Source organism: Microplitis mediator, chromosome 1, assembly GCF_029852145.1.
Source record: "Microplitis mediator isolate UGA2020A chromosome 1, iyMicMedi2.1, whole genome shotgun sequence".
NCBI classification, from domain to species: Eukaryota; Metazoa; Arthropoda; class Insecta; order Hymenoptera; family Braconidae; genus Microplitis; species Microplitis mediator.
Genome location: NC_079969.1, coordinates 26,470,246 through 26,490,882, shown reverse-complemented (window position 1 = coordinate 26,490,882; position 20,637 = coordinate 26,470,246). Strand labels below are relative to the sequence as shown.

The 20,637-nt window shown below is 37.5% G+C and overlaps 2 protein-coding genes across 3 annotated transcripts in view; one reads left to right on the top strand and one right to left on the bottom strand.

The window, feature by feature from the left end:
• The window catches only part of LOC130667451 (protein expanded), a 33,906-nt gene extending 18,334 nt beyond the window's left edge, over positions 1-15,572 (top strand). For both annotated transcript variants that reach the window (XM_057469153.1, XM_057469072.1), the window contains 5 exons: positions 1,807-1,906; positions 7,005-7,084; positions 10,752-10,831; positions 11,096-14,252; positions 14,338-15,572. In XM_057469153.1, the coding sequence (XP_057325136.1) occupies positions 1,807-1,906; positions 7,005-7,084; positions 10,752-10,831; positions 11,096-14,252; positions 14,338-14,910 (3,990 nt within the window). In that variant the 3' untranslated portion in view covers positions 14,911-15,572. The remainder of the gene's footprint in view (positions 1-1,806; positions 1,907-7,004; positions 7,085-10,751; positions 10,832-11,095; positions 14,253-14,337) is intronic.
• Positions 15,573-16,405: 833 nt separating this feature from the next.
• On the bottom strand, positions 16,406-20,485 carry LOC130669620 (uncharacterized). Its single transcript, XM_057472611.1, has 7 exons — positions 20,117-20,485; positions 19,560-20,010; positions 17,834-18,116; positions 17,351-17,450; positions 17,166-17,276; positions 16,935-17,093; positions 16,406-16,626 (listed from the first exon to the last, which is right to left on the bottom strand). The coding sequence occupies exons 1-7, from the start codon at positions 20,132-20,134 to the stop codon at positions 16,573-16,575; spliced, it is 1,176 nt and encodes a 391-aa protein (XP_057328594.1). The 5' UTR covers positions 20,135-20,485; the 3' UTR covers positions 16,406-16,572.
• Positions 20,486-20,637: the final 152 nt, after the last annotated feature.

Below are 20,637 nucleotides of genomic sequence, written 5' to 3'. Positions count from 1 at the left end.
TTATTGCAGATGTTTACTTGACAATTTATATTTTTAAAATATATAATTACTGTAATATCCCGGAGTAAAGCGCTCAGCATAAATATTTTAATGGTCGTTAAAAAAAAAATAAATAAATAATTTTATTTAAAAATTACACTGATACTTAGACGAAACATTTATATAAATATAAATATGTACAGTGTAATTAACAATTAAAATAGTTTAGATTTTAAAAACTCCAAAGGAGAGAGAAAGAGAGAGGAAGAAATAGAGGAGTGACTTGATTATTGTACTGGTATGTGGGCTACGCTTTCACCGTTTGCAATATTCATATACTCGTACGTTGTACTCTTGTGCATTGCATCCTTATTGCGCATTATTATTGTAATGTACTCAGCTGCATACTTGTAGTTTTCTTGGGTTTGTTCACGATCACCCGCAATTTATTCTTACCCGGCTATTTTGTTGCACCAAAATTGACCTAAATCTAAATCTTCACTTAAAAATTACTCCGCAATAAATAATTTATACCTAGAACTTTAATTGAAATTTAAATTTGCCGGATACTGAAGTTACCCGACGTCTAATAATTTTTGAATTTTTTTTTAAACAATAAGTTATTAAAAAAAGAATATTTGAAAAAAATGCACCTGTAGTTTTTTAAATTTTCTACACGTGCATATTTTTATTTTTTTATTTTTTTGCAATTGATCTGCTGAAAAAAAAATCCGAAAATTGTCTACTAACTTAAAGATCATAATTTATGATACTGAAGTTAGCCGACGTCTAATAATGTTTTGATTTTCTTTTAGACGGTAAATTATAAAAAAAAAAAAATTTGAAAAAATTGCACCTGTAGTTTTTTAAATTTTCTACATGTGCATATTTTTATTTTTTTGTAATTGATCTGTTGAAAAAAAAATCCAAAATTGTCTGCTAACTTAAGGATCGTAATTTATGATACGATACTGAAGTTAGCCGACGTTTAATAATTTTTGGATTTTTTTTTTAAATGATAAATTATAAAAAAAAAAATATTTGAAAAAATTGCATTTATAGTTTTTTAAATTTTCTACATGTGCATATTTTTAGTTTTTATTTTTATAATTTATCGGTTGGAAAAAAATTCCAAAAATTATGCCTGTTAATTTCAGGATCATATTTATGTTACTAAAGTTAGCCGACGTCTAATAATTTTTGGATTTTCTTTAAGACGGTAAATTATAAAAAAAAAAATATTTAAAAAAATTGCACCTGTAGTTTTTTAAATTTTCTACATGTGCATATTTTTATTTTTTCATTTTTTTGTAATTAATTTGTTGAAAAAAAATCCAAAAATTGTCTGCTAACTTAAAGATCATAATTTGCCAGTAAAAAAATATTTTTAGCAGTCAAATATGAACTTTTTTAAAATTCTACATAGAGTTCAAGACTCACGCGAAACTTGTCTCGAATTCATTGCAATTACAATTAAAATTACAATTACACATCTGCAGTACTCCCTTACTCGATGGTCCTCGATGCGATACGAGATGTGCTCTGGTGGCTGCCGCGGTTTACGTATAAGTTTAACCGGTTGCTGATGTGCCTGCCGGGCTCCGTCTTTCCCCTCGGGGACACTTTGGGAATTGACGTTCAATTCGATATATCAATCGATCGACAACTCCTGGCATACTGAATTAGTCACATTTGCCAATTATTTACTAACTATTTTTTTTCATCCTCTCTCATTTTATTGCCGTTTCCCGACTCACTATTTTTTTTTTACAGCAATATTTGATGATAATAAAAAATAATAAAATAATAATTGTTGACTTATTACAGGCGAAGTCAAGAGTAAAAGAAGTATATGCGCAAACATGCGTACTGCTTGGGCAACAGGGCATGCGAGATTGCGAACTTTTTGGCCTGGCAATACTTTCAGGTATGTAATAAATAAATAAATAAATATATGTTACGTAATTATATGACTATAATGTAATTATTAAAAGTGCGTAGGATGTTTTGATGGCGAAGAATGATGTATGATGTATGAAAAGTGTATAGAGAATGGTATAAATTTATTTGAGTATGCTGACGAACATCTTGACTTAATCTTGAAAGCTTTTTGCATACCAAACTTGCCCTACCGCGTCTTTGGTTCACATCTACATGGGCCCTTTCATATGTATATATATATATACATATATATGTAGTAAAGATAGGATGAGCCGGTCGGACTTGTTCGGGCGCTACTGACGCGCCACTTGGGCCTTATATTCTTCCAGGTTCTGAGTCTCAATACGAGCCATATAATACCAATGAAAGAAGAGAGTTGTTGGTATAGAAGTTGTATTGTATGTAGAATAAAGTGTAATGGAAGAATCGAAAGATAACTTTTCTCATCTCTCGGTGTGTTGCCTGACTGGCTCTACACTCCACTACTTCTTCGGTCTCCTCTACACCAGCGCAATATAACCGAGTCCGGCAAGACCGCGGTCGCGGTGCTTTCTCCCTCTTTCTTACCTCAACACCATCTTCTCCCACTCGGCAAAACTCCCGCATTCCAGGGACCCCCATCACCAAGTACCCGGTGATTCTGTGTGTGAGTGTGTGTAAGATTCAGTGTGTTAAGGACTGGCGGGTTTTGAAATAAAACGCGCGAGGCACAACACGGTAAGAAAAAATAATAATGCAACAACTGAAAAACCAGAACAAGTAGACGAGTACTCTCTCTTTGGGGCCTTACCTTCTTGGTATGAGTAGAGATATATAGATTTTTTTTCGACTATTCTGATAAAAATATGAGTACTCAGTAGTTTTTATTTTCTGCTTTTATTATATTCCATGTCAATGAGATGCTAATGATTTAATTCTGGATGTGATTAATGTCAAAAAAAAAAATATGAGGATGTATATGTAGAGATTTAAAAGTAAGATAGGATTGTATTTGGTCGAGGCATGTCATTTTACAAGTTCCATCTCCGTGCCGGCGGGTACGCGCATTGCTGCTAAAAATAGAAACTCTGGCGTTGCGGAACCCGTATTATATACATACCATCGGGGCCCGTTGGACCCTTGAAGCGATTCGCGTGACTTGCTTTCCGTGAAGAAGGGCTCTTGGGAATTATTTCGAGCCCTTGGGCCTCGGCCTTCATCATCCCAATACCTCGCTCTCGTTCCACTCCGTTCGGCACATTAATCGTAATCAAATCGATGGACCCCACACTCCTCTCGCGAGCACCGTCTACTTCAAGTGCATTTTGCATTATTAATTTTAACGACTCGTATGTGATTTTTTAAAAATAATCCGCAAAATGCAATAGTCTAGTGTAAGTAGAATTGTATAAAGATTTAGAAAGGCCTGGGTATGGCTGGTGAGAGGAAAAAAACAGGAGCTGAAAGAGACGAAAATAAAAATATAAATAAAAAAAGTATTAAGAGGAGAGTAAAGAGTGTATATATGTATAAATGTATAAGTAGTGTAGTAGTATAAGGAGTAAGAGAGAAAGAGAAAGCGCTCGCGGGTAAGACGGTAGCCCGGTGATTTGTATAGGGTGCCTTGTATTCCACCTCCCACCATCATCATTGAGTCCCGACGCGGCACGGCGGGCCCCGATCCTCCTCGGCTTCAGAACGCAGCCGCGCGACCACTTCGGTCCCAGGAATGTGAGAGGGTGAGGACTCTGCTGCCCGGGTACGTTGTGCTGGCTCATGTCCACTGGTGGGGGGCAGAATGGGCCTTTGCCTCTGCTCACATCACCAGAGCCCGAGTCGGAGTAGCACAGAGTAAGAGCGTACCAGTCCTCATATAATACTTAGAGCATTGTATATAATACCGATACAAGACCCAGACGACGAACAAACCAAAGCTACACACACTATAGGAGTCCAGCAGATGCCCGCGAAAATGCGCCCGCGAATGGTATCAAGCGACACAGGACGCGAATCGCGATTCCGAGGAAACTAAACGTAAACTTGGCAAGTATGTGCTGGTGAATCCTTATTCAGGACCAGGTTAGCTGTTTTTTTATGCTTCACCCCAAGACTCATAAACAACACCTTTCCCCGATATGCAGCAGCAACATTGGCCTCTACATTACCCAGGCCACGAGCACCGCGACGAGCCTTTACCGCCATCTTGTTTCACTTCCTTATTTTCTCTCGCGTCTCACCGTCAGATTTATGGCGAAATATTCCCGCGTTAATAAATCTTACGGGCTGTACATATATGCGCAATGCTCTTACAATTACACCAAAGATTAGGTTGTTTAGTGGGCTTCTGTAGTTAACTGCTAAAATAAATGTTAACTTGTACTTTTATTTAGTGACTCTTGGTAATAAGGACTAATAAAAATAAACCGAGATAAAATAACCTTGACGCGTGATACATCCCAGTGGTTTAATGCCCGTCAACATCAACATACTACGCAGAATAAGAACTTGAATGACTCATTGATAAATTAAAAAAGTTTTAATTTACAATAATAATAAAAAATTAATTTTTTATAAAATTATTTTAAAATCGAAACGGACGTTTGGGGGGATTTAATTTATGTAGAGTGTGGGTGGACTGAAGGATGTAAGAATATAATACACACCTATACACTTACTTGGACGGTATATGTATGTATTGTATGTATGTATGTATATATACGAGTTGAGGGAATAAAAGGAGGGGGAGTTTAAGATTTTAGCGATATAGCAAGTAGCAGCTGGCGAGGGCCATTCCAACTTCTTCTCTCCTTCGCCATCAGTTCTGGCATTTTTATTTTATACTTTTTTTTTCATTTTACATTTTCGCTTCTTTCGAATTCCACCACCACCAGCACCATCAGCACCACCAGTACCAGCACTACCACTGGAGCGTCGTCGTAGCTGTCCTCCGTCCGTCCTTCATCCTCGGACTCTCTTCCACACCCGGGACTGCAGCAGCTCATCTCGCTCCTCCGTCCTTGGCCCTTCGTGGCTCTTTCTCCTTCCTCCTATTCTTCTTCCTCTTCTTGGCTGACTTTACTCGGCGGCCATCTCAACACACCGCAAGTAAAGTTGACTCTCTCTCTGTCTCTCCGTCTCCCTCTTCCTCTCACTCCAACTTCTCTCAAGACTCGTTGTATTTACCCGGCGTGTTTTGTTCCTCGGAATAATTTGATCGAGCTGAAATATGCGACGAGACTTGAGATACTAGGACCCCCCGGGGATCCCGTGAGCATCAGGAAGATGAGCCGAGTACCCTATACCCCTTTCTCTTTTTATTTCCCTCCGTATCTTTCCTTCTTCAACCTCATCCTCATCCTTGTCCTCGTCTTGATCCTCACACACGTGGACAACTTATTATAAATAAAAATGAAAATTTTAATTCACTCTACATACTTAAACAAATTGTTTACGACGATATTAACGCACCCATGCATGTATTTATATTTATCCGTCGATTTATTTGTAAATAAATATTTAAAAAAATTCCCTGTGGTACAAAAATCGAGAGAAAGGGACCACGTGATGTAGGAAGAGAATAAAATGCATATTCGCGTTCAGTGACCGAGGGGGCCGAAGAACGAGCAAGGCTTCTTCTTCACTACACGGGCATTCAGGTATGCGACCCATCACCCTCTCCTCATGACGCGACACACTACTCCCGCCTCGCGGTACTCGCTCACGGGGTGGCGCGACTAATGTGGAATGCCTTAACATTCCCCGTGCCTCACTGTCTTCCTCATCTCTGTCCTCCTCAGTGGAGCTCTGACTGACCGCGCCATGCCGTGCCCGCCGATACGATCCCAGTGTCCGTTCCGTTCCCTTAGATCGCCTCGAATTCCAACCAAAAGCATAAGCGCATTGGCGCTCGATTATCATTGACGTATTATTATGATTACGATCATTAGCGTGGCGAGGGGGACAGAGCTCTCCACACGGGTTTCCAGCCTTTTAACGTCTCCGGGGAATGCTGATGTGATGTGATGCGAGTGCCCATCAGCTCAAAGTTATTCTCATAAGTCCAGGTAACGTGTGAGATCATCCTTCTCCTTCCCAACCTTCTCTACCTTTACCTCTGCCTCTATCTCTTTATATACTTGTTCTCTACACTACTTAACTCTTTCTTCACCGCTGGTCTCTCGTTTTCTCTCTCGCTACGCCTTCCCGGCAATCAGAGGGGTGATTATGGTCGTAATTACGGTTACGAAGCATTGCCGTACCGGCGGCAGTGGTAAGGCATTGTTTCTTTCTGGGAAACACGCTGGGTTTATGAGATCGTTCTTCCTTACGGCCTCCTTCTTGTCACGAAGTTGCTTTGCTTCAACTTTTTCAGCTTCTGCTTCTCCACTTTGTTTCTATACATAAATAAACCCGCAGCATTGACCATTCCAGCGATAGGACGTCCAGGAAGACCGCTTCAGTTCTGCTTCCTCGAGATTTATTCAAAGCATTAAACCCAAAACCTGTAGAAACTTATCGCTAAATGCCTTCTATATATATCCCCAAACGTGCTTTCGGAGCAGGTGTGCTCGAGGTTGCCTCGGTCTCGGTTCCCTCCACTGAAACAAAAAATAAAACCCACTCGAGGGCTGTTGCCATGGCACAAATCCACCTCTCTTTTTATTTTATTTTATTTTGTTTTAATCTACTGGCTAAAATTCCTTACATGTATTATGAAGAGTTTCGGATACTCGACAAGAGCCAAGTTTAAGTGGGCAGGACAAGTTTTCTGGCCGCGGTCGTTTCATTCAGCATCAGCTTTGTTTATATAAGGAAAGTTCTTTCATTGTTTTATTCCTGAAAGAATCCACACATGGGATTCAACCCGGCATATATTATTTTCACATACGTATATATATTTGTAAAATAATATTTATCAGTCCATTAGAACAATAAAAGCCACTTAAATATTTCCACACCAAAAATAAATAAAAATTACTATCACTTCCATTAAAAATATTTAATTGCCTGTTTATCTTGTCGATAAATTTATTTATATAAAATTACTATCTTACTACTGATAAATATTAGTAATAATAATGAAATTTATTTTTTTTTAAATACAGACGGCGAGTACCTGTTTGTGGATCCCGAGAGTAAGCTCAGCAAGTACGCGCCTAAAAATTGGCGAAGCTCCCATACTTACGTGAGTATTAAATCCCGAGTATGTAATAAATATAAAAATAAATGATAAAGACATTAACATTGTACGAGATGAAAAAGAGAGTTGGGAGAAAACTCGTAAGCTGGAATAAGATGAGCCGAGTCAGAGAAGTCGGAGTTGTTGCTCTGAGAAACGAACTCGTAAGACAAGTAGTTGGTTTGGTAGTTGGTAGCATCCACATTGACCGATATCTCTGAGTAATCTACTACATATACGTCTCAGTCTCAGTCTCATTCTCAGTCTCAGTCTCAGTCTCCTCGGTGGCTGTAGTATTTAAACATTTATTTTTATTCTCTCTTACACTCGGGCCACACTAATGATGGCCCGCCAATAACCAATAAATACTCGCCCGGTGAAACAGGCTACCGGACTACGTCATTATCTCTTGTGGTGCATCTCGTTTCAGTCTCTCAAGTCCACCATCAGCACCAGCAGTTACACCAACAAGAGCAACTTATACTTTTACCTTCCCGATATGTAACTCCTATTAAAATGATCGTGCTCCGTCCGGAGCTCGGTCCAGAGCTGCTGTAACAAATTTTAAAAAAAGAGTAAATAAAAATATTTATCTGCTGTTAAATAAATGGTAGGACGGGGGGCTCGATGTCAATTGGACTCGGTGGTTTGTGAGCATGTCAAGCCTCAAGACTAGCAGAAGCTCTTGGGCAAGACTGTACGCCCGGAGACGGGCTCGGGGGACGGGAGAGGAAAGAGAGAAGAGGGAAGAGGGCGAGGGGAAGGTGAATTAATATTTATGGTTCGTAAAATATGAGAATGGGGATCCGGGACGGTAATTTGCCGCGATTTGACCGGAGGGTTTAGGTCTAGACACGACTCGGTTATTTTGCTTCTCTTTTGCTCACTCGGTTATTTATTTACTCTCCTGCTCACTCTCGGTCTCTGGTACCGAGCAAGACTTGTTTATTTCACTGGGACCTCTCTCTCGGGCACACAGCTACGAACTAAGACTGATACTCAGCTGGTCTTGGTCCTCCCTCTCTGTCTCTCCCTCGGTGCCTCCGAGTCAAATTTTCGTGCTACCGAATTTGGACTGGAATTCGTTATTGACTGCGTGGCCTCTCGGCTGAGGAGCGACAGAGAGGAGCCCGAGAGAGCCCGAGCACCAGGGGATAATTTATCAACCTTTCACAATGGCCTGGTGCGCATTCCTCACTCGGGACCTCTTCAATTTGTCCTATAATGAAATTTCAGCCTAAATCTATCCAATATCCCGACGTTAAAAAATTCATCATTTTTATCATCATCATCAACATCATAATTATTATTATTACTTTTTTTTTTTTCCTATAACTGTTACACAACTTTTTAAGCTGGAAATTTTTTTACCGCATTTCTAATACCACGAAATTATAATTATAATAAAGACCGGTAGCTCGGACACAACAAAATCCGCTGAAGCATACGTCGGATTAAAGTTATTCTTTATGCTTGTCTTTGAATTATTTATTTTTCAATAAAATATTCATTATAAAGACCATCCATTCTTAACTATTTTTAACGATGCTTCTTTTATGTACGATAATTAATTACTATTTTATTACTTTCTCTAAATTTTTTATTCAAATCCATTTAATCCCGATCGCGCCACTTGTGCCCAAGTCTAAAATAAACTCACTTCCGTTTTCGAAAAAAATTATTTTTAAATTTCTCATCTATTTAAAATTTTTTAATTTTTTCAAAAAATTCATCATCAAATTTTCTGTTAAGGTAAAAGCCCCTATACCCGCTCAGTACCATTGCTCACTTTAACTGTTTAATTCGTTTTTTTATAATTTTTATAAACACAAGGTTCAACTAAAAAAAATATTATTTGTGAATCTAAATGTATTAAAATAACAATCCTAAAGTTAGAAGACAATTAAAAATTTTTTGATTTTTTTTTAACGTGAAATTTGAAGAAAAAAAAAAATAAAAATATGCACATGTAGAAAATTTAAAAGACTACAAGTGCAATTTTTTTCAATTTTTTTTTTTTTATAATTGATCGTCTAAAAGAAAATCCAAAATTTATTAGACGTCGGCTAACTTTAGTATTATATTAAAATATATCATGTATCAAATTATTTTATAATAAATTATAAATTTAAATTAAGTGACTGTTTGCAAAATCGCGCAAAGCCGGGGATTTTTTACTTTGACCATTCGTTAGATTAAATTTAGGTTACATCAAATTTTTTGAGAATTTTGGTAACTATATCTTATTAAATATATTTTTAAAATCCATGAAATTTTATATTGTGAAAGAATTAAGTAGTATAATTTATAAATTATTTTCCAAACCAATAAACTTATCATAGTTTAATTGGATATTGTCTTTGAGCGACTATGGCCATGTGTTGATCGAGTAATGGTACATGACAACTTTCAGTGAGCGACTATGGGTACACTCAAGGACCTTATTTTAAAAATTAATAATAATTAATTATCGACATTATTCTTGAAACTTAAATTTTATTCATGATCCTGAAGATAGCAGACAATTAGTAATGTTCGGATTTTTTTTTCACCTCATCAATTACAAAAAAACGAAATCTAAAAATATGCACATGTAGAAAATTTAAAAAACTTCAGGTGCAATTTTTTCAAATATTTTTTTTCTTATGGTTTATCGTCTAAAAAAAAATCCAAAAATTATTAGACGTCTGCTAACTTCAGTATCATTTTTATTCTAATACTTGAAACTACAAAAAATAACTATAAAAAAAAAATATGGTTTTTCATTTTATTTAATCATTTATATTGAGTAATTAAACCTCACTCCAATGAAAAGTGAGCGGGTATAGGGGCTTTTACCTTAAATCGAAAAAAAAAATTCTGTCGAAATAATTAAAAAAATTATCACATTCACAGAAAAATTTTCGCCAAATATTTATAATTAAAAAAAATAATAAAAAAGTTTACACAACAAATTAACATCAAAATAAATATGACTCACTGAGTTACATTATAATTTCGTCATCATTCGGTATTTCATTATTTATTACAATACTTATTATTATTATCATCGTAATTATAATTATAATTATATTTATTTTTTATTGACTGAGTTTATTGACTTTGCTACCGCATTTGGGCCTCATGTGGGCGGAGACTTGTGTGGGCGATTGGCATCCGCACGCGATCATTTTTAATCCATCTGATAAAAAAAAAATTTAACGATCCTTAATGATTATCAATTTTTCCATTTGCCATTGACTATCTCTGCATTGAAAAAAAAAATTGATTAAAAAAAAAAAACAACCCGAACTGGAACATTTGGAATAATTACTCACATGAGGGAAGTAGATAAGCGCGCAAGGTGGCCTTAGCTCCAGTAGGTTTCTATACAACAGGTCTCCGTAGGCCCGGAGGCATGCGTGCACCGGTTGCGTCTTCTTGGCCATTCAGAGCTAAATTGGTTTCATTTGCGAGTAGTCCAGGCAATTTCGTTCCTCAATAATGGAGCATCGGTATCTGATCGGCGATCGATGATCGATTGTTTAGCTTCCGGGAATTATAAAAAGTTATTTTAAAAACTTATCATCCTCTTGGATCCTATTTCACCCTGACAATGACGTATCACTATCGCAATTATTATTTAACAATTATCTATTATCTATTGACATTAATTTATTTATTTTTATTCCAGGGCTTGGATAGCAGCGGACGACCAGCCTTTGTGCTCTACTTTCGCGTTAGATATTACATTGATACTCCATTATTATTAAGGTATAAATATTTAAAAATTACTATTATTATCTTCCAAGACACATAAATATTAATACTCTTTGCAACTGTTTCTCAGTAATATTTTATTTTATTTTTTACTTAAATTATTTACTCTTGATATTCTAAACAATGAAAGCTATCAGATTTAAAATGTAACACTATCCCTTACTTCCTGAAACACAAACAATTATTTAGCTGACCTAGTTAATAAAACTTCACAAATTAAATATATACATTTATTAAAATGATAAAATAAATTTCCAGCGATGAAACAACACGGCATCACTACTACCTGCAGCTGCGTGACAATGTTGTCCGGCATGGAGGCGGGGTGGAGAGTCTCCACCCTCACCATCCCCTACACACACCGGAGATCGTCAGCCCGCTGTTGGTCCTCGCGGGTCTCGCGTTGCAGGCAGACATGGGGGACTACAGCGAGGAACGTCACCGTCCCCACGCCGGTAGTGTCGGATACTGCAAGCCCACAGACTACTTGCCGCCACACATGTGTCTGGAGGCCAACGTCCTCAACGTGCTTGCGTCCCAGCACCGGGACAATCGCGGACTCTCAAGGGAAGAAGCAGAGCTCCAGTACATACGCGAGGCTGTCCTCTTGGAGGCGCCGCTCAATGCTCACCTCTACCGGCTGCGACGGACCAAAGGGGAGGTCGGCCCCGGTCGCATTCTCCTCGCGATCTGCGCCCGCGGAGTCAGAATTTACACTGAACAAGAGACTCCACGGATTTTTGCCTGGAACAACATCGGCAAGCTCTGCTTTGACCGCAAGAAATTTGAAATTCGCGCGGTCGATCAGCCAGACAAACTCACCCTTTACAGTGGATGCGACGACAAGAGCAAGCTGCTGCTCGGATTGTGTCGCGACACCCATCAGTTTTCAATGGCCATAGCGCCTCGTGTCACTGAGGCGCGCAGACGCGAGGAAGAGGAACGCAAAGTATTGCGTGACTGCTACATGTACCCAGCTAGATGTAAATTGAGTATGACGGCCCGCGGTTCACGTCGCGATCAGCGCATATCCGTTATCTCGAGCACTTCGTCAAATACGACCTCGGGTATCGTCAGTGATCGCGTGCACAGCGAAGACGAACCTGACACTGCACCCGCCTCGACAGAGTGTCTTGCTCGACTCACTGAAAACTCAACACCGCTGACCAGCGACGAGCAATCGCGTTCCTCATCGCCCATCACTTCACCCGCTGATGAAGTTGACGGTAATGATACGACATTTACCAGCAACACCGCCACCAGGCGCTCGGCAACCAATCCCGGGTGCACTGAAGGCTCTCAGTGCAGCAGCAGTTGCAGTACTGTTGTAATAAATCCACTCACCAATAATTCCGTGACCTCAAGACCTAGACGTGCATCTGCTAGCTCTAGTCTTGAATTGGGATACTCACACACCGCTCAAAACTCAGCGGTCTCTTCTGAATCCGCCAGTTTTCCCGGTGTCATTTACGACAGGTGCAAGAAAGCTGGCAAGTCATTTGCGGACAACAACAGCAGCTCGACTTTGAATGTCGACGAGGGATTCACTGGGACGGACATTGCCAGCGAGACCAGTGGAGTCTACACAATGAGGAGCAGCGCGATACAGGACGAGAGGATAACAGAATTATACTCACCGAGCGGTGACGCTAACGAGTCAATATCAACCAGTGACGTATGTACATTGAGTTCGGTTCAGTCTACAACTGATGAGGCATCTGTTACCTCGGGCTTCTACACCATTCACAGCGAATTGAGGTCAGAGAATAGTGACGTTTACACTGAGGATGCCAATCAAGATGATCAAGAACCTATATACAGTATTTGTAAAGGCGACGATGAAGATCTGACAAGTTCAATTGGCCTGTCCAACGGCAACATCGATCAGCATCTAGATGACTTACGATCACGAAGCAACAGCATTCTGAGTACCGGAAGTTTTCGTGGTGACGGAAGTGATCCTCCGGGAATGGGACCGCTGCTGTCTGCTGATGAACTTTCTGACTTAATTGTCGGCCGCTATCCCCCACGTAAAACAATAAGTAACTCTATGGACTCTGATTGTGATTACGTGACAATGCCACCGCCACCTGCTCCGCCGCCAAGAATTGACAGCAATGAACGGCAATTACCGACCCCACCTCCCTACCCGTCTAATATTGACTACAAATCAATAAGCTCGTCACGTGCTACGATACCATCTGGAGCTGAAAGAGAGCCTCCACCACCGCCTCCTTACAACGCTCCGCGAGTTGACTTCGTTCCTCTCCCCCCTAGAAGAAGCGAACCACCACCTCCACCTCCTCCATACACGTCTCCACGCGAGCGTATACAAATTCCCCCGCCCACTCCACCGAGAAACGATGCAGTTACTCCTCGTGAGCCACCACCGCCTCCTCCATACCCGCAAATTACAGTCGCGTGTCAAGAAGCCATTTCAAAGTTGTATCCGAATGCCGGCGAGGAATTATCGCGAATGGCTAGTATTAAAAATAATCGTTCCTCTATAAATATAACGAAGAATTCAATTCTTACAACACCTACCAAGTCTTGTTCGATAGCCAGTGAAGCGCCACCGGCATTGGCACCAAAACCACCGCCGAGAATTCAGCCACCAACTTACCCCGGTGACAAAATGAAGCCAACGCCAGTTCACGCACCCGTAGCTGCGCTAGTGGTTGGCCCCAATAATTATCTAGATGTCCACGCGTCACGAAGTGGCCCCGTTTTGCTTCCATATCTGGGCTCTCCGACACCCCAACCGCCTCCTCCCCCTCCGCCGCCGATGGTTCACACGCGGCAACCACCCCCGCCACCGCCCAGTTTGGCGACCGTGTACACTAGCCAAGTAGCGCGATCTCAGATAGAGCAGTACCGTCAGCAGCTCTACTCTGATGTCGACTACGTAATGTTCCCGCTGAAAGACCCAGCGATATCAAAACAGGAGTACATTGACGTAAAACAGGGTTCGCTGTTGTCAGGACTGACAGCTGCCTATCCTCCGCCTCCCTATCCGTCATTCAACAACAAATCATCAGTGGTCTATCGCAGCACTCCGTACTTACCTGGATCATCATTCTCCTCCAGCAATTCAAAGTACGCTTCCAACCTGAACTTGAGTGACACCAGTTCCAACTACCCCGTGCACGGTAATCTCAGTAGCCACTACGCCGCCAGCACGAGCTCTCTCTACAGCGGTGCCACTTGTTCGTCATCCGTTGGTAGCCACAGTCTGCGAAGAGAACCCTCTGTTCCAGCGAATCCTTACACTCACAACACTTTCTCGCGCACCAGAAGCGATGAAAATATTCTTAAATGTTTTGAAGCACCGGCTGCCAGCAAACTTCAGTCATTGCCGCAGACCAAGCACAGACGTCTGCCTCCACCGCCACCACCACCTCCCTACGAAATCCAGGTAATTTATTAACTGACACTCAATATCACTATCAATTTCTCAAAATACTAGTTCTTAATTTAATTGGTTGTTTTTTTTAATTCAGAATCTGGAGAAAAACCAACCGCTTCCTTCAGCATCATCAGCACCTTGTCCGCCAACGACAACAACGACGACAAGCATAGCTGATAACGAAGGCAGCAAAGAAGACGGAATGCTTGACATACGGACTCTTCGCGAGAAGAGCAGGAACCTGGACTTGCCACTGATATCGGCGCTTTGCAACGACCGTTATCTGCTCAAGCAAACCAAGGCTTTCGTACTGCCCAAGCATCCAGTAGAGAGTTCATCATCTTCATCAGCATCACTATCAGCAGCAGCAGCTTCATCATCATCCTCCTCCGCGATGACAACGACCCCAGCCACCGCTTCCTCCAGCGGTAAAAATTCAATAGGTCTCTCCCGGGATACAAACACAAGCTCGATTTCGAGCAGGAACAAATATCCTGTGAGCGGACTCTCGACTACACAGATAGCAAAACCACCGAGAAAATTATCAGCAAGTACACACCGACATCCTTCTGAAATAAAAGGCAATTCTTATATGATTAATTCACCGATCACTAAAGTATCCTCGTCCCCGGGTAAAAAAGACCCTACGAGGGCATCACACTCGTGATTAAATTTAATTATCATTTAAAATATATAAATTACAAACAACAGACCGTGCTTCTTCAACTCAGGGTGCCATTTATAACAGAAAAAATTTTTATATATTAAAAACATTCCCGTCAGCGTCGTTTTATTTTTTTTGCTGCGTCTTCCGCGTTGTACTTTATTTAGGATCTTATATTTTTCATTTTACTTTATCTATTGCACTCAATTAAATTTAATTTTAATTTTTTATTATTGTACTGAATTTTTTTTTTTTTTTTAGTTAATTATTATTAACATTCCAATGTAATTTAAATAAATGGTGTGCGGTATGATCGCGGTGTGACGTATGATTGTTAAGAAAAAAAATATATGAATGACGACGCTGTTATTTGCTCAAATATTGTCACAAAATTAATACCATTATTTTATTATTATTATTTTGTTTCCTTAATTATAATTTAAAAATATATAAAAGAAAAAAAACAATGTAGTATTATTTGAAAGAATTAAATAACGTGGGCATAATTTGATAAAATCCGCCACGTCAATACTTACATTTGTAACGTGCAAACAATGAATACTTTTTTTTTTAGATAACTAAGTTATCATACACGTATTTTTATACTCGAGATGTTAAGTGTAATAAATGCAGATGTTAATGCAATAAAAAATAGTATAACATTACCTTAATAATTTACTGTAATTTTTTTTTCCTCTAATAAGTTTTTTTTTTTGCTAAAAAAAAAGTTATTTTATAGAATTTAAGGTAAGTAATAAAATTATACTCTTAATTTCTTTTTTTTTACAGAATTATTTTGAAGCTATTTCTCTCGCCGTGTAGAATGAAGTTGCCGCTTTCCGCCTCCGTCGAGAAGAAAAATAGTATACACACCTTGGGAATTAAATAAGAAAGCCTCAGATCACATGTAATTGTTGGCCGAGGCGAAGACGTTTCTTACTTTACTGCCCTAAGTGTGTAATCTACTATTTGTTTTGTAGAATTATTTTAAAGTTATAAAAATTGATGAAAATAGAATTTAAAAGTCAATATAGGGGAAGGGGGGGGGGGGGCAAAACGGGGTACCCCCAAAATTTGATAAAAAAAAATTTTATATTTTAAATGGTTTTTAAACATTCCAAAATCACTTGTGTAAATATAATTAAGCGTTACTTTGAATTTTTTTTGGTAAACTTTTTCAAAAATTAATTGTCAGTTGAAAAATATTAATGACGTTTGTTTTATGATAAAAACTATTAAAAATTTTTTTTCTTCTTTTGTATCCAATAAACATGTAAAATATAATTTTTCTTTATGTAAATTACTTACAAAAAAATTCAACTCAATCAAATTCGTTTAAAATCCAGAAATTTTTTTTTTATCTTTTTTAGGGGGTACCCCACTTTGCCCGCAGAAATGAAAAATTTTTTTTTTCAACGGTAACTGAAAATTTCTTCTATTTATTTTGAATATCATTAAAAAAAAAATATTTAGCGTATTTGAGTCCTCGAAAACTTGGTATTTCCTTAAGTACCCCCTTTTGCCTCTCCCTCCCCTATATATGGTTTTTAAAAACGATTCATTAAATAATGACAATTAACAGTATTACTAATGAAATTATATTACTGTAAATTTCAAAAAATAATTACAATTGGACTAATTAAATTGCTTATTGAAAAAAAATTTTCACATTGTTAGTGTTCGTAATAACGATACGTAACCCATTGAAGATTTCAATATCTATAAAAAAATTAATAGAAAATTTTTATTAGTATATTATTCTATACCGAGGAAGGAAAGTAAGAGCATTCCGACCCGTGTGTGAAATTGCCGACCCGAGCCGAAAGCGAGGGTAGCAAACACGCGGATTGAGAATTCCTACTTTCCTTTGTAGTATGTATCCAATTTTCACCAGATCTGCACCTTAAAGTTTAAATTTTTGCCTCTGTAGAACGAATGGCTTATGTGCTAATTTTCAAACTTGAACTTCAGGTGTAGGTATGGCAATAAATAATTTAACCATTAGCTCAGTAACTAAAAGTACTTACTCCTGTAAAACCGTTGAATGAAAATATGTAGATTTTTCCAGCAGTCATATGCATCGGAATACTCGCACAATTTACCATACAAATGAGCCAGGATCGTTTAGACTCGATTGACATTTTGTACCAATTGCATAAGTAAAATGCCTCCAACAACTGCTCACGCTTTATTACAACTCACAATAATGTTAATAATTAAATTTTTTAAGTTTAATAATACACTAGAATAATACATACTTCAGTTAATAATAGTTCACCCATCAAACAATTTGCAAACATACATGCCAATACTGCGACTACGTAAATGAATAACGTCATAAACACCATTGTCTCTCTGGCTTCTACTGCCTGTAAAAAATTCATAAATAATATTCACTATTCGTAATAATGAAAGATAATAGTTGAAGCTCTTAATTAATTACCAGAATTGCACTGAACATAACTAGGGCCAAAAGTGGAATTTCAACAAGTGTTTCAATGAAAAAAACCGGTGTCCAAACTTCGTCAAATTTTTTTGTTATTCTAATCGAAAAACAAGAAGATGAAAAATCAATAATATTGACAATTAATAAATGTAACGGGACCGAAGTCCACCTCCGTTTAACGGAAGGCCGTTTTCGCGCCCTTTCCGTCATACACGGGTTGCGGGGCATCCCTACCCCCGCCCCAGACGACACTCTTAGCCGAAAAAAATTTTATACCAACATACAAATTTTTTTCTCGACGCAATGAAATTCAAAAATTTTCTGCAGTCGAAGCTCTCTAAGTTAGACAACAAGGGGCTGTAAATTTTAAACTTTTTCCAATTTTTTTTCCGAAGCGGAGAAGACTCAAAAGTTAGGAGTGTAAAAGTTAGAGAAATTGCACTAGCAAGATTGACTATATGACTTATTAATCTCACGCACCTGATCAATTCCAAATGTTTGAGCACAATGCGCTTAATTGCACTGACAGATTCAACTTCGCCGCGCACATTCTTTATTCTGCTAGTCAAAATAGCAATACGAGCGCATATATTTGTTATTATTATAAATTGCATGTTAACAGATGCAGAATAAAACAACGAAGATACAGGTAACGGTACTTCAAAAACGTACAGTAGAATAGATTCTTTAAAAGATGATTCATTTGAGTTAAATACTTTAACTCTGTAAGGAAGCTCCAGAAAAATAGGCTTATGCAGACACCCTTAAATTTTATTATTTCAAAAAAATATGTAATTGGTAAACATTGTAATTTATTTAAAGTGGCCGAAATCCAAAGCACGACGAAACATATCTAAATCTAAAACAGTAATTAGCAATTTCTCCTATCGCGGTTTTCGTTATAACTTTTGACCTCCCCCACTCTTTCCTTTCTAGACTTAGGGGAGGGTGAAGCAGAGCGGCCCCCCTAAGCCAATTATTACTTTTTGTGACTTTCAACCATAAGATCACTTTACTTTTGTCCTATTTCGAACAAATTTATGGACATTTTGCCAAAATTCTGAAAAAAAAAATTTTTTTTGTGGGGCAGAGCGGCCCCCCTCCAAAAAGTGATAAAAAAATTTTGTTTTTTTCGTTTTTTTTTTTTTTTAAATTGTTTTCATCATTAAGAATGTATTTCTTTCTCTTGACAACTATTTTTGGTTTTATATTTCTCGAAAAAAATTTTTTAAGGTGTAATAAATCGTTCACTCTCGATTAACTTAATTACTAATTGTTATTTAATAAAAAAAAAAAAACAATTCTATAGTTTTACTTTATTTCAAAAATTTATCAACTAAAAAAACAAATTTTATTTTTATAAATTTTTAGTGACCAAATTTGCCTCTTCCTTAGAGAAACGGCCGAAAGATATGAAAAAATAATTTTTTCGGAAGTTTCGGCTGGTCCATTTTGCCCCAGGTGTTATGCGTAGGGCTAGAAATGTGAAAATATAATAATTTATTTTTAATTTGACGATAAAAATATGAAAAAATCACTTTTTCAAAATTTTGGGCTTATTCATTTTGCCCCAAATGTCATGCGTAGGGGTAAAAATGCGCGAACATATCGGATTTATAGTAATTAGTCGAAGAAAAAAACAATTTTTTTTTATCAAAATTTCAGGGGGGCCGCTCTGCCCCACCCTCTCCTATAACTGATTATTGGTCTTTTCAACGCAATTTAAATCTTTTTTCATAACGAGCTACTTGCAATAATCCACATATGTAACGCACACATGTAGAACAGGCTCCCAAAACTAAAATTGGAGGGGAGCCCAAATCCTCGATTTTTCTTCGAATTTTTTTCCCTACAACTTTTGTCGGTTGCTTATAAAGAGCTTGTGCTGTAATTCCTTCGGTTTTTCGATCAAATCTATTATCGCTTCGAAATTTTTTTCCAATATTTTGTTTCAAACTTGAAAGTAATTAAAAATTTAGGACACTATCTTAATATTCTTTTGAGCAAATTTCCGGGTAATCTCGTCGTGCCTTAGTTTCCTCTACATGATTATAGTTGACAAATAAAACTCAATCTATTTGTGGTTATTGACAAGTAATTGATAAAATATGTATTATCTATTTTTAAAATAAAAATTAACAGAGGGCCAAAATAGTGTGAGCCTTATTTAAGAGACTTAATTGAATAAATTTAAGTAATTACTTACAAGAAATTAACCATTTCTGTAGAGGTAATAAGCAGAAGCCGAATGCAGACCCAACACCAAATATCATAGTAATTTTGTAGAACTTAGTTATTAATGGGCTGTATTGAACGTAGATCCTCTTTTCATTTGGATCTTGATAATTTTTATCACAAAAATTATCTGTTATTTCGATAACTATTTTCTTTAAGCTTTTTGAAAATCTTACGAAAATCAATCGTATCATCATCACCAACTGAACTAAAGTTCCTAAAAGATTCACAGTCATAAGCTGAAGATCACCAAAAATTGAAATAAAATCATTGAACGCCATAGAAAGATAAAGATTTTCATAAATGAAATAAATTGTAAACAGTATGAATCCTCTAGTTGTACAACCAACTGGCCAGGCATTCAAAATTTTCAACATCCGACCAATTTTATCGAATAATAATTTGGTTTCTTTAAATTGTTTCTGAAATATTTATTTTATTAATCTCGAAATTATTCACTTTTTTTCTTACCACACTTTAGTTATTGCATAAATTTCATAGCTTAGACATTTATTTGTAAAATTTTACCTCGACGTCTGTATTCATCGCTGGTAATATTGATTGGGATATTAAATAATACACCAGAAAAATAGAGAGAATTCAATTCCGCAAATAAAACTTAGTGGCCAAGAGTGAAGAACTAACGTCTCTTTGTGCGTTATCTTAATGAATTCATTTATGAATAATAAATCAAACTTTTCGTAAGTTCATCACTATTGCATATGAATAACAAAGTTTAGCAGTACATGCGCGATTCGATTACGCGCACAAGACGAGATCCGCATATTTTCTTATGCACAGAGACGTTTAGTTACTTCATAACATCCACCCTCATTATTAAACTACTTTTACTGAATGTACATCTGCGGTATACACATTGCAATTATTTTTCATACTGATAACAGTACAAACTTTCAGCTTATTTTCAACTCTTCAAGTGGTTGTGTTTTTACATGTTTTTTACTTTTAACTGCTTGACAAAAAGATTTCAATTAAAACTAAAGGGCAAAAGTTTATAAAAAAAGTTATGATATTAATTTTAATAACAT

Bases quoted from the DNA above. Each gene is read 5' to 3' on its own strand.
- LOC130669620 (XM_057472611.1), bottom strand. The intron at 17,451-17,833 runs GTGCGTGAGATT...TTTTTCGATTAG, and splicing joins AAACATTTGGAATTGATCAG to AATAACAAAAAAATTTGACG. The intron at 17,277-17,350 runs GTAATTAATTAA...AATTTTTTACAG, and splicing joins TTATGTTCAGTGCAATTCTG to GCAGTAGAAGCCAGAGAGAC.